Source organism: Platalea leucorodia, assembly GCF_965183815.1.
Source record: "Platalea leucorodia genome assembly, chromosome: 15".
Classification (NCBI taxonomy): Eukaryota; Metazoa; Chordata; class Aves; order Pelecaniformes; family Threskiornithidae; genus Platalea; species Platalea leucorodia.
Window position 1 is genome coordinate 5,457,533 of NC_138837.1, and position 12,537 is coordinate 5,470,069.

Below are 12,537 nucleotides of genomic sequence, written 5' to 3' on the forward strand. Positions count from 1 at the left end.
CTCATTCAAAGCCAGCCTCGGTGGCACCTGCGAAACGTTTTTGCTTGCAAGTCTCGGAAGCCAACAGTTTGGAACCGATACAAACGGCTCCTCTGTCGCTGTGGTGATTCTTGTTAGCACGGGGTGGGTGATGGGGAGATTTTTCCCCTCTCACCTGTAAATCTCGCACAAGCTGAATCCACAAGCTGGATGGGAAATTAGCCATCTCGGCATTTTTCCACCTTACTTTGCTTTTTCGGTTGATGTCATAACGTAACATATGGCATGGTACAGAGAAATGGAAAACAAAAACCAGGAAAAACACACCCCTTCCTGCCTTCCCCTGCCCCAGATCTGTCGGGGGGTTACCCTCACCCCAAACTTCATCTGCCGGAGCCGGGGCTGCTCTGGGGGTGCCAGGACTGACTCGGGATGACCCATCCTGCTTGTACTGGCAGTGAGCTGGAGTTCAGTGGGGCGAGCCTCATTCCCCACCACCCTCAGATCCCCTAGCATCGCCCCTGAGATTTTTGGGCAGAGGCTGCCCGCGTTTGCACAGCTGGGGACAGGGTATCTCAGAAGGAACTCAGACCCCGACTGCCAACCCAAGCCGTGTCCCAGCTCCCGCCGCGCCAGCTCCGGGAGGACACAGCCCTTCTCTCAGACACTCCTGCCACAGCCTTGGAGGTGCCCCAGCCGTTCCCTGCAAGGACACATCTGTTTTATTACTGATGCTGCCCTGCCTTGGGAGAGAGGGTATTAGAGGAAGAAACACCGATAATCTTATCGGTCAACAGAAACGCTGATGGCTTAGTTTTCTAGCAGTAACCCTCTTCTCATCCCTCCGAGAAGAGATGCCCAAAGAAATACAGCAGCCGTTACCTGCCGGTGACTTCAATGTTGGAGACGGCATAGAAGTACTTGTACAAGTTCTCCCTCTGCACATAGGTGCCCCCCAGGGCTGGTCTCAGCAATCTCATCCGCAGGTCGGTCACGGTGAAGAAGTCCTTGAGCCCTTTGGCGCTCTCCAGCCGGGTGTACAAGTTGTCCATGTTCTTGAGGTCGGGGCCAGCGAAGATGGCAAAGCGGTCCCTCACCTCGAACCTGACGGTCTTCTCTTTTTTGGAGCCCGCCCAGCGGGAATACTCCTCCGTGCAGAGGACCCTGTTGGCACTGGTGGTGGAGAGGTCCCGGACCCTCCGTGCTGGCATGCTGAAGGCCTCCATGCAGTCATCTGCGTAATATTGGTACGGGTGCCAAGTCCTCCCGTTGTCCAGCGACTTCTCCAGCATCATGATGGTGGGTCGGCCGTACTCGAAGGTTATCACGATGTCATCCGTCAGCTCAATGCTCTTGTTCCAGGACAGCGTGATGTTGGCCAGCAGCGGCTCCGGGTACCGGCGCCACGTCACGCTCTGCCAGTATGTGGCCAGTCCTTCGTCCTCGCTGTCGAACATGAGTTTCGGTGGGTGGGCCAGGTCCGGGTTGGAGGCATCGCACTCGTCACTGCACAGGTACGGGTTCTCCTGGAACAACAACAACGGTCACGAGAGAAGAAGGCAACGCCTGGGCATCGCGTGGGCATCGCGTGGGCATCGCGTGGGTGTGGCGGGCACACGGCCGAGCTCACACCATTACTGGGCCCTGGTTTTAGCTGCTTGTGTCAAACGTTAACTGCTGGGCTGAACTGGAATATGCCAGGGGTTTGGCTCTGGATGATGCTGTTTCTGAGCATGAATTTAAGACAGAAATACATGGCTTTGCCTTTGCTCTAAGAACGGCTGAGCTGTTTCCTTTGAAAGGCCCTTTGGGAAAGGGCCTTTCAATTTGGCACAGGGGCAATTTTCATAGAAAGCGCTTTCCCTGAGACGGTCTCCGAGAAACTTTGCTTAAGGCTGGCCGAGTTACAAGCCTACGGAAAGCTGCGTTCACCCCTGCTCCCTTGCAAGCTCTTAATGGCTGAAATCCCCCAAGCACATCCATGCCTCTGATGGCTCCTGATGCTGAATGGGCTGGGGACACACCATCTCCCCAGGGCCTCTGAGCACGGGTGGAGGAGGGAAACCCGATTTCCCCAGCTCTGAGCTGGGAGAGGACCAGGCGGTAGCAGAGAGAGCAGAGATTTGTGCTCCCGGTGTCTCTGCCGTCCCCAGGAGAGCACCCTGGCCTCAGGGACATGCAGAGCAGGGACGCTTGGGGTGCACCTCGCAGCCCGATGTGATGCCCATTGCTGGTCACTCCTCAGTTCAACCTACCCAAGCTAACCAGCGGCTGAGCTGACAGGGGATCAGGAAGGGAACGGGGCAGGCAGCTCTGTGCCCACCCGCCAACGCCCAGAAGGGACCCGGGACTCCTGCAGCCTCAACACCCTCCCCAGCCACTTGCTGCTTGTCCAGGTGCCCATGGCAAATAGAAGGGAACATGAGTTAACGTCTGTCTTTGCAGAAAGCGAGTTACGTAGCTGTGCCCGGCAGTCCCGCTGCCCGCGGGGACAGGCGCTTCCCAAGCCGCGCTGCCTTCCCCAGCTGCAGGCAGGAGGTGCAATGGTCCTCGCCCACCCGCAGGGACCACGGTGGGAAGGATGGCTCATCCCACCCAGACGACAATGTCCGCTGCTACGTCACTCATTGCCTGCAGGCCTGGGCAAGGGGAGAAAAGGTCCAGCCAACCCATTTTGCCCACAAGTGACAATGCACGGCCAAGCCTGCATGTTTTGCAGGGACACATGTGCTGAACTGCACTAGGGACATATTGTCAAGGTCATGCACCAAATGCTGAAGTTCTGGAGGCGGGCATCAGGGTTAGCTGTGTGTTAAAGCCCTTTGTTACTTGCCCTGCAGCCCCTGCCTCCAGGACCAGGTGGTCAGACCTGCTTTGGGGATGACGTGGGGCTGTGTTATAGTGGGTACCGTCCACAAAAATACTCTGCAACACACTGCAAATCTTTTTTTGCATATGAAGCATCTCTTTGCTGTCACTTCCTTCTCGGACTCGAAATCCAGAGGATCGGGGAGGGAGAGGGATTGGTAGGACAGCGGGCTCTGCTGTGGTGGGACCCTCGTCAGGGAGGCAGAGCCACCTGGCAGAGGAGGAGGTGATAAAGCAGCTGGAGCTGCTCAGAGCTGATGGCTGGAGGCAAGGAGCCTGCTGGGGTGTGAGGTCTGGCCCTCCCGAGCACAGCGGATTTGCAAGGTAAGACCGAGCCGGGTTTTGTGATTTGGTTTGTGAACGCTTTGTGCGTGGTCGGGAGCCCGTGGGAAGGTGCTGTGTGCGGGGAGCAGCGTGCTCCTGCCCGGCCCCGGGGACCTCCTGCAGCACCCGGGCTGTGCCGGGGTGCAGGGGGCTGCTGGTCCCCGGCTCGCAGGGAGCTGATGCTCGTACCTGGGGGCTCAAATGAGGCACAGGGCTGAGGTCTGTGCAGGCTGCTTGTGTCCCGGGGCAGGGAGAGCCCCGCTGCAAGCGTGGGGAAGCATGGGACAAGGCTGCTCCTGTGTCCATGGCGCTGGGGACTGATCCTGCACCATGGGCTTGCTTTGACCTGGGAAACTTTTGGAGTCTTAAGTGCTTGTAACCTGCTTTTAGGGTGCCCTGTGTATACCCTGGGCAAAGCAGAGGAGAGGATCTGGCTTGCACAAATGGATGGTCTTGGGTGCAAAGTGTGGCTGTGCTTTTAATGTGGAAAACCATGTGTAATGTGAACTGCTTTGGAAAATCTGGGCTTTGCCACCTCCAGGTGGGCAACCAAAAGTCCTGCGAACTACTTAGAGCTTCTCCACTCTGTGTCTGTAAAATGGGCCTCTGGTGCCTCCTCGCAGCTCGGAGACCCGCGCTGAATGAGAGCAACTGTTTGCACAGCGAGTGGAGGCCACAGCACCGAGGAGCCTAGAAAAGCTCAGGAGGACATAAATAATTCTGTCTTCTGAGCAGCGTGCGAATAGCACGCTGTAAATAAGGCAGAAGGCTGCTCCGCCAGCAGCGGGGATAAAACAAAATAGCGAGCAGCTGATCTGTACGTGAGCACAGGCTCCTTTGCGGCGGCCTTAGGGAGAAAAGGGGACTCCTGTAAATAAAGCATGCGTTGTCGTGTATGCGTGCACGAGGCTGCCAGGGAAAGCAGCAGAAGTAAGTTGATAAAACGGGACAAAACTCATACTGTTTTCAACATTGTCTTGTGCTCAGACACGCACCTGCCCGACGGTTAAGCCACGAGTGCCGTGCTGGGATTTGCTCCCCCTGTTACAGCCTTAACCTGAGCGCCGGGTGGCTTCTGCCATCTCCGTGTGCGCTGGGAGGAAGGGCTGCAGCCGGAGCTGCTGAGCTCCGGTGCCGTGCCCATCCCTGGAGCAGGGAGGCTACTAAATGGATGCTTTGATGGATGTTTTGAAAGCAAATGGCTATAGTTCTGTTATTTTTCACTTGCTTGCAGCTGTGCCAGCTGAGCAAGGGAAATCAATGGAGTGGTCAGGCTTGCTCAGGTGGGTCAGGTCGAGGGGTGAGGGCACCTGCCCAGGAGCTCCCCCCTCCCCTCCCAAAGAGGGGGAGATGCCCCGAGCAAGGGGAGATGCCAGCTGGGTTGCAGCGGGGCTCTGAGCCATGCTGGGGGGTCCTCTCCTGCTGCGACATGCTGTTCTGGAGCAGGGATTAAAAAAACCTAAGATATTGACATATTTAATATGCTCTCCTGACTCGTCATGTTCAGAGGAATTGTTTACCTCTGCTAATGAGACACAGCTTCCTGCTGGGGGATGTGGCTGCCTCTTAGCGCGGCTTTACAGCAGTGGCTGATGGAAAAGGAAGAAAAATCTCCATCAGCTGAAGCACTGGTGCTCTGGGTACGTTTGCTGTGCTGAGGCAACATATTGTGTTGCAGTATGGTCCTACTGCCAATGTGGTCATACAGATGGCTTAATAGGACGGTCCCGAAAAGACCATCCTGGAGGTCCATTTTCACCTCCTGTCTGAAGGAGGGTGCAGCAGTGCAGCATCTCGGTGGGTTCAGGTGGGGAATTGGTTCGAGGCGGCAGCACAAAACTCCCCGATAAACCCGCCTTGCTGCTCAGACCAGCTCTGTATGAGCAGGAGTCTGCGTGCACGGAGCCGTCCTGGCAAGAGCTCTCTTGCCATGTGGCTTCCTTTCCTTGCATGCGGCAGCCATCGGTAAGATGAATCTCCACTGAGTATTTGCCACTAGAGCTGTCCCCAGCGTGGCCACACTGCCCAGCTTCACCTTCAGGGCTAGGGATGATGATCCTCTCAAGGTTTCTTTGGAGGCTTCCTTAAGCAGTGGCCAAACTGCACAAGGGGAGGACTCTGTGACCAAACCACAATAAGAAAACATTACCCAGACCAGCAAAGGGTGGCCAGGGTGGGAGGTGGGACAGGTTTCCCAGAAGTGGTGAGGGAAGCAACTGAGTCTGACAAGCGTGATCCCCCTCCCAGTGTCCCGTCTGGAGGGCCAGGGCTGGCCAGGCATGTCCCTGGCAGGGGACCTGGCAGGTCAAGAGCAGGAAGAAGCTAAGCCAAAACTCCGCCTGTCTCCCGTATGCTCAGCCCAGAGATCAGGGAATGGAGGTGCGCAATCCCTGATGGCTCCTGTACACCCCAACCTGTTAACATGCTCAGCAGGCAGCAAGCCCAAAGATGTCTTTAAGCACCCTGACGCTCTGGAGCGGCACACAGCTCGAGAGCTGCGTGGTCGTAACAGGGCAAACACAAAAATAACCTCTAAGTGACAGTGCTGAAAGGCAGGGGAGAGCCTCAAAAGCCACCGAGTGAGTCACATCACTACAGCTTCCTCTGCTAAAATGAAGTGTTCCTTTTTGGTTTTAGGTTTATTGAATTGTCCTTCCTCCACGGGATGCTCAGTGCATTTTCTGCTGGTGGGGTGGTTTAAAGTCAGCCGGGAGGGCAGGGGGGAGCGGAAACATATGGCCATACTTTGGCTGCTCTGTTGGTCCTGGTAAGGTCAGTTATAGCACTGTTGAAACAATTCCAGGGATTATTTTTGAATCTGGTTTCCTCCTCCAAGCCGTGTGTCCTCCAAAGAATCTGTCCAAAGTCTCAAGATATTTACGTCTTCAATCTAAAAGTCAGAATGCATTAGCCAGGCAAACTTGGTCTCAGCGAGCTTAAAATAAACCAGTTCATTTTGAGTCTCACGCTATTAAATCAGTCGTGAGTGTCCTCACAGCAACTAGACATTGCAGGTTTCCAGCTCTCCAGCATGCTCTTCTGGTTGCTCATTTTTTGAGGGTGCACCAAAGAGCACCGCAACTTTGCTTAGCCCCAGCTCAGCCCAAAGGGGCAAATCCCCGGGGGCAAATTGCAAGAGCCTTGTTGAGGACAAGTTGCCCTAACAAATGTCATCACAGCAAGACTGTGCCTCCACGGGGCAAGTGTCCTGGTGGGGAGCCGCGTGCCTGGAAACGTGTCCCAGTCCCGGTGATTGCAGTCCCAGCCCTTGGGTTTTGCCTCCTCTCGGTGCCTGGGGTCGGTGCTGGGCAGAAATGCTGCAAAAGGGACTTTCTGAAGGTGACAGCGGGGACTTGCTCCTTGAGGAGGATTTCTTAAGAAACCAGATATCGCTCTGAGGAGGCGTGATGACAGGAATCCAGGATGCTGCAGCGAAGCTGCTCCCCACCTTGCTGGGGAGGGAGGGAATGGGGGAAAACAGCCGCAATAAAAGGCCCCGGTTTTACAAAGCCCAGCTGGTTTCTAGGGCTCTTAATGAGCGCACAAAGTTGTTTTGCTTTTTTTTCCTGGCAGATAATGCCATTTTTAAGCCTCATAGCATAAAATTATATATTTTTGTAGGTGAAATTACTTGATTAATCATTAAGCTGTTGAATATTTTAAACAAACCAGACATCTGTTGTGAATGGTGAAAGCTGCACAGAAATAAAACTGCAGCTTTTAGGAGATCTCCATGCCAAAGGGAAGCTGGAAAGCAATTGCAACCACTAGCTGCACAAGGATGAAAAATAATAATAATAATAATAATAATAATAATAATAATAATAATAATATTAAAAGGAAAAAAAGCCCCAAGATTTGAGCAAGGAAAACTAAGTAGGTGATGTGAAAGTTTGTACTGCTCAGCCACGGATGGCCATCACAGTTCTCACAACCCGGTGTCATGTGTTTGACGGTGGCTTGGCCAGGGAACCCCCCTGGAGTCGCTTTGCTTTCAGGGGTCTCTTCTGCCCGATGATGTTGTGTTGTTTAAGCCAAGGTTTCTGCTAAAACCTAGGTCACCCTGGGATCAACTTGTTTTTAATTACAGTCTCCTAATAAGAGTAATGGCAAGGTCTCATCAACTTGGACTAGTTTCAGAAATCCAAACTTGCTATTTTTTCAGGTGGGGGGGGAATCCTTGGCTTTTTTATAGGAAGATTCTTATCAAAGGGGAAAAAAGTTAAATGCTTTTCTTTGGCACAAAGATCTATGCTGTTGGGTGGGTTTCTCTTAGGTCTTGTCTTCTGGAGAGGGCTTTTTTCCCCAAGAACCGGTGCTCAAACCAAACCAGAGCGCTCTCAGACCTTGGGTGTCTTCAGGCTCTCCTGCAAGTGCCGGCGATGGTTGGGACTGGGGGCCGTTTGATCTCCCCCTCCATAGCCTAAAGAGCCACGCCTGGCTCCCTCGACATGAGGAGGAGCTTCCAGGCTCTGAAATGAGACATCTGCTTAACGACCAGGCTCCTGGAGCAGACAGGAGAAGGTCTGGTGCCCACCAAGGCTGTCCCTCCTGGCCCTTGCGGCGCTGTTGGCAGCAGCCGGCACCCGCCACCGATGCAGGAGGTGGAGGGGCCATGGGTGAGGAGGGTTTGCATGGCGCTGCCCCTCTTATCTGTAGGTTTTCCATCCAGGAGTTGGTCTCGATGATCCTTGTGGGTCCCTTCCAACTGAGGACATTCTATGCTTCTGTGAATCCAGGGGAAAAACATCCCTGCGCAGAAGCAGCATTTTGCTGGCCTGCGAGTCGGGCGGTCATTGGAGTGATTTCAGTGGGGCAGGCGACAGCACAGAAACCTCCTTCCCTCCTTCTCGGGAGCACCCATGGCTGAGGAAACCTTGCTCTGAACCTCCACCTCCACCCAGGAGGGGACAGTCCCCTCCTTGGTGCCCGCCCCATCTAGCCGTGAATACTTAAGGCGCTCTCCGGTGCATCCAAGGTCCTTCTGCTTCTCGCAGGGCACCTACGACGCTGCCTTTGATTTTCTGCTGAAAGGTCAGCTGATGAGGTTCACAAAGTCCCCACATTGCCTCCCACAGCAACAAAAGCCTTAGGTTCGTATCAAATTTCCTCCAGATCCTGCAAAACAACCGCGTCGGCAAAATCCTTGCGTGCACCTGATCCCGCCTGCCCTGCTAACGTCCCTGCCGTGGAGCGGTGCCACCGGTGAGCCGGGTCCTGCAGCCTCCCCTTCCCTGAACAACCTGTCTGTTATGGGGAGGACTGATGGCCGTGGGAGACGGGGGTCCCCAACCTGCGGAGGGGAGCGGGGGCCAGCCCGCTCCGTCCCTGCCTCTCCTGCGGGTGCTCTGGCACACATTCCCTGCTAAGTTTTGTTTTCTCCCCTTCCCTTTCCCCATCCAGCACCAAGTTGGATCTGTTTGCTCAGGAGGCTGCAGGATAAAGCTGAAATGATCATCTCGGCGTGTTTGCTTTCCTGCTTCTTTATGTCCAGCCAAGTTCCCCCGATTCACGCCGGGATTGAGCCATGGCGCTTTGCTTTGCCTCCATCCCCTGCTCCGGCTTCCCGGGCTCTGCCAGGGCTTCGCAGGGATCCCTGTCCCCAGCCCGGCCAGGCTGTGGGTTCGCTCCGGTGCCTGTCAGCACCACGATTCAGCCCTGGGAAATAACCCACCGAGCGGGGAAGATGCTGTCCCCGACCCGGCCCTGGTGACAACCGCCTTTATCCTCCCCACGGATACCGAGTTAAATCTATTTTCTGCAACACAAATTTTTGACAAGGGCCACACTGAGCAACGCGCGTTTTGGGCAACTTCCTCGGTTTTTCTTCCAATAACCGCCCCAGGACGCGATGCTCTTTCCCAAATAGAATTGCATTTACCCAGGAGAAAATGCGGGCTCATCCTAACGTCGTTACAAGGTGTTTTCACTCTTGCTGCTTCTGACCTGAGGGGTCAACTGCTCTATCAAGATTTATAAAAAGACAAGGTGATTTTATGATCAAAAATAACATTTGTGGGTAATTAAATCTCATGCTTCAGGGCATAAACCATAACCTGCCGGTGGCCAGGATGGGACTCCCAGAGAACTGGAAATACTCTCCGACAATTAATTTTCACTCTATTCATGGCCTGGGAGGGATCAGAGGGGTGAAACAACTGTAATTAATTTACAGCGATTATTTCCAACAGCTGGCAAGTGGCATAACTCACTGGCAGAGATGGCTGGGAGCACAGAGATAATTGAGGAGAAACACGAGGCCCCTCTCGAGCCAAACAGCCCCGCACCGGCCCTTCCCCGTGAGCCCGGGTGAAGGTCTGTGCCCTCCTCGCTTGATGCTCCGGGGAACGCAGGGGGACGCCGGGAGCCCTGGGGAGGCCACGCGGAGCTGCCTGGACAGGGTCTGCTCCTCTTGCGCTAATTACCCCCTCCCCCGGTGCCCAAGCGGCTGTGACTCGTACCCGGCAGATGTCTCAGGAATGGCTTTGCCTGCACCGTTTTGGGATGCCTGCACCGTTTTGGGATGCCTGCACCGTTTTGGGATACCTGTTGGCATGCAGGGAGGGGTCCTGGATGGGACCATGCACTGCAGCATTGGGGTGCAGGGGGTGCTCTGAATGCAAAATGTGCCTTTTTGAAATGAAATCTTAATAGCTCTCTTCAAGATGTGGTGTTTTCTCCTACTTTTTTTTAAATACCACTTTGGTGAAGTTATATATCTATTTTAGATAATCCAGGTGCTCTCATTTCCCATGTGTGGTAGATGTGGTTTTCCCAGGGGCTGCCCCTGTGGCTGCTGCCTGAGAGCTGCTTGGGCGCTGGGGCATGCTCCAGCATCTCCACATCCCACAAGCAAGCGCGGCCCCAAGCCACGAGCAGAGCCCCTGCGCATCGCTCCCTTCTTCGTGGTAACCCTCCAAAGAGACGTTTTTAAACGGCCTGTGCGTGTAGGCAGGTTCTGGCAAGACCTCCACGGGGCGGTGAGGGATTATTTTGCAGCTTCACCTCGGCAGGGGAAGGGCAGCTCCGGCTGGGAGGCAGCGGGCTCCGGGGCAGGGGACAGGGCAGGGATGGGATGGGAAGCTCAGGGTGGGCTGGTGGGGTGGTTTGCTCGCTCGTGTGCCCTTCCCTCGCCGCCTCCCTCCCCTCAGCCATCTGCAAGGGGGAGAAAACCATCCTTGCTAACAAGCTGTTTGCTGTTTATGAGCAGGTAAAGGCAGAGCTGGAATGAATTATTAATAGGGTGGAAATGGGGTCCCTCCACGGATCTGCTGCTAATTCTGGCTCAGCCGAATGTCACTCCCTCCGTCTCCCCCTGCGCCGTGGTTTGGGGGATTGAATGCTCTTCCACTTTCTTCCCCTTCCTCCCGGATCGGAGGTTGTCCGAGCAGAAGGTCACCCCTCGGCACGGGCGTTAGGACACACTTTGCCTGCGTGCGGGATTCGGGAGAGCGTGAGTCAGCAGAAAACAGCACCGCTGGCTTCGCGGCACGGCTCTTAGCGAGCGCACGCCGGGACGCGCTCAGCGAGACGTTTTGCTGTGCTTTTTGCCTCTTCCCTCTGGCCTGAAGCAGATATTCATTCACCGAACAGCGCGCTGCTTGTTCAAGGCTCTCGGGCTCCCTTGGGCCCGTCTCTCTGCCAGAGAGGAGATTCAACCCCTACTCACGGCTGCTCTTCCCCTTCCCCCTCCAGCCTGCTTCTGAATTCGAGAAGCATCTCGTTCGTATTTCATCCTCGCTCAGCTCTGTGCCCTTCTCTCCACCAGCCGTGGGGAAACGTCGCAGCGCCAGACAGGGCTGTGTGGTGGCAGTGCGACGCCCTGGCTCCAGGTGGGGAAACTGAGGCAGGGAGGGATATCAGGAGCAGGTCTGGGCATCACTGGGAGTGTTGGGGCCTCCACCTTTCTGAAGATCGAGCTCCCCCAGCCACCTGCAGCTGGGCAAAGTAGTGGCTCCTTCACCCAATCTTGACGTGAAGGTCAAGGTAGACCATGAGGGTCAAGGAAATCTCTGCTCTCACCCCATGCTGTCTCTGAAACTCTGCCTGTAGTCTGCTTAGCACCTCCATGAAAAGAGTCTGAACTCATCTTTGCACCGTAGATGGTACAACCTCTGCGGGAGGCTGACATCCAGGCAGGACGCATCCTCTCCGCAAAGGGAGGATCCGGAGGGGGATACTGCCCGTCACGCACAAGGACCAGCCCAAGTCACTGCCCACCCTCGCAACGCAGCCGGCGCCGCTCGTGCACAGACACAAATCCCTTCACGCCCACTCTGGCTAAGCCAGAAACGGTCAGAAAATCTGGTGACATGATGAATTTTAGCCTCCAGACTGAAATGAGCCCCGTCCACAGGTGACCTCTCCAAGAAGGTCCCCGAGCGCGCTGTTTGCACGGTGACCTCGGGGCAGCACGTCCATTTCCAAAGCCCCAGGATGGCTGGGCAGCAGCTCGGCTTCTGCTGCTGGATCCGCTGCCCAGCACCTTGTCCCAAAAGGCACGTGCAGCCCATCTGTGGGCAACACAAGGGTTAACACCACCCGGAAAATTCCATTCCTAAGCAGATAATCTCATCTGTGCTGGGCACACACACGCATCACCCGCAGCCTGGCCTCTCACGGAATAATTTTTGAGCAGCTCGCTCTTTGTGAACTGCTAATCCCCCGGCGAGCCGCTCTAACCCGTCCCTCCTGGCGCCCTGGCCTCACCTCCGCACCCACCTCCCTACCGGGGCTGCACCCCTGCAACTGCTCCTTTTGCGAGTCTGCGGATTACAGGGTGACCCAGAGCCCGAGATCAGGAGCGGATGAACCAGACACCCCTCAGCCAGCGACCGTGGGCACACGTTCAAAGACGCAGCCATTTAATCCCATTGACCGTCTTTTAGCTCGTCTCCAAACCCGGACTTTCTGTACCCAAGAGTTGCAAGCTTTGCTCTTCCCAGGGCACTTCCCTGAAGCTTGTCTGCAAATTAAGCTGCTTGGACCCTGCCCCATCCCTTCTCTGCCAGATTATTAAGCCCTTGCATCTTGCTACAGAGACGTATCCATGTCCGCAGCCCCTACCCGCAGGAGCATAACAGCAGCGACCTGTGTGCTGGGCTCCGAGTGCATTATTGATTCGGGACTCAGAAAATGCTTAGGAAGTAGGAAAAGTGTCCTGCTCTCTAAAAGCTTGTGCGCCTTGTAAGCTCAATACGTGCAGCCTTTGCAGAGAGGCTCGCTACGCTGCTATTAATATTTTATTCTGTAAGAGAGGCCCTGATAGTTTGAATGGGGGAGGGCAGGACACGAAGGCTGGGGGTGGGAAAGAGAAGGGAGCAGAGGTGCTGCCACCATCCTCAAATGCGGGTGCAGATCTCCCCG

At 55.3% G+C, this 12,537-nt stretch overlaps 1 protein-coding gene across 1 annotated transcript in view; it reads right to left on the reverse strand.

The window, feature by feature from the left end:
- Positions 1 to 12,537, reverse strand: part of NTNG2 (netrin G2) — a gene marked incomplete at both ends in the record, with an annotated part of 48,069 nt that overhangs the window by 27,264 nt on the left and 8,268 nt on the right. Inside the window, one exon of the mRNA XM_082327310.1 lies at positions 862 to 1,505. Coding sequence (XP_082183436.1) covers positions 862 to 1,505 — 644 coding nt within the window. The remainder of the gene's footprint in view (positions 1 to 861; positions 1,506 to 12,537) is intronic.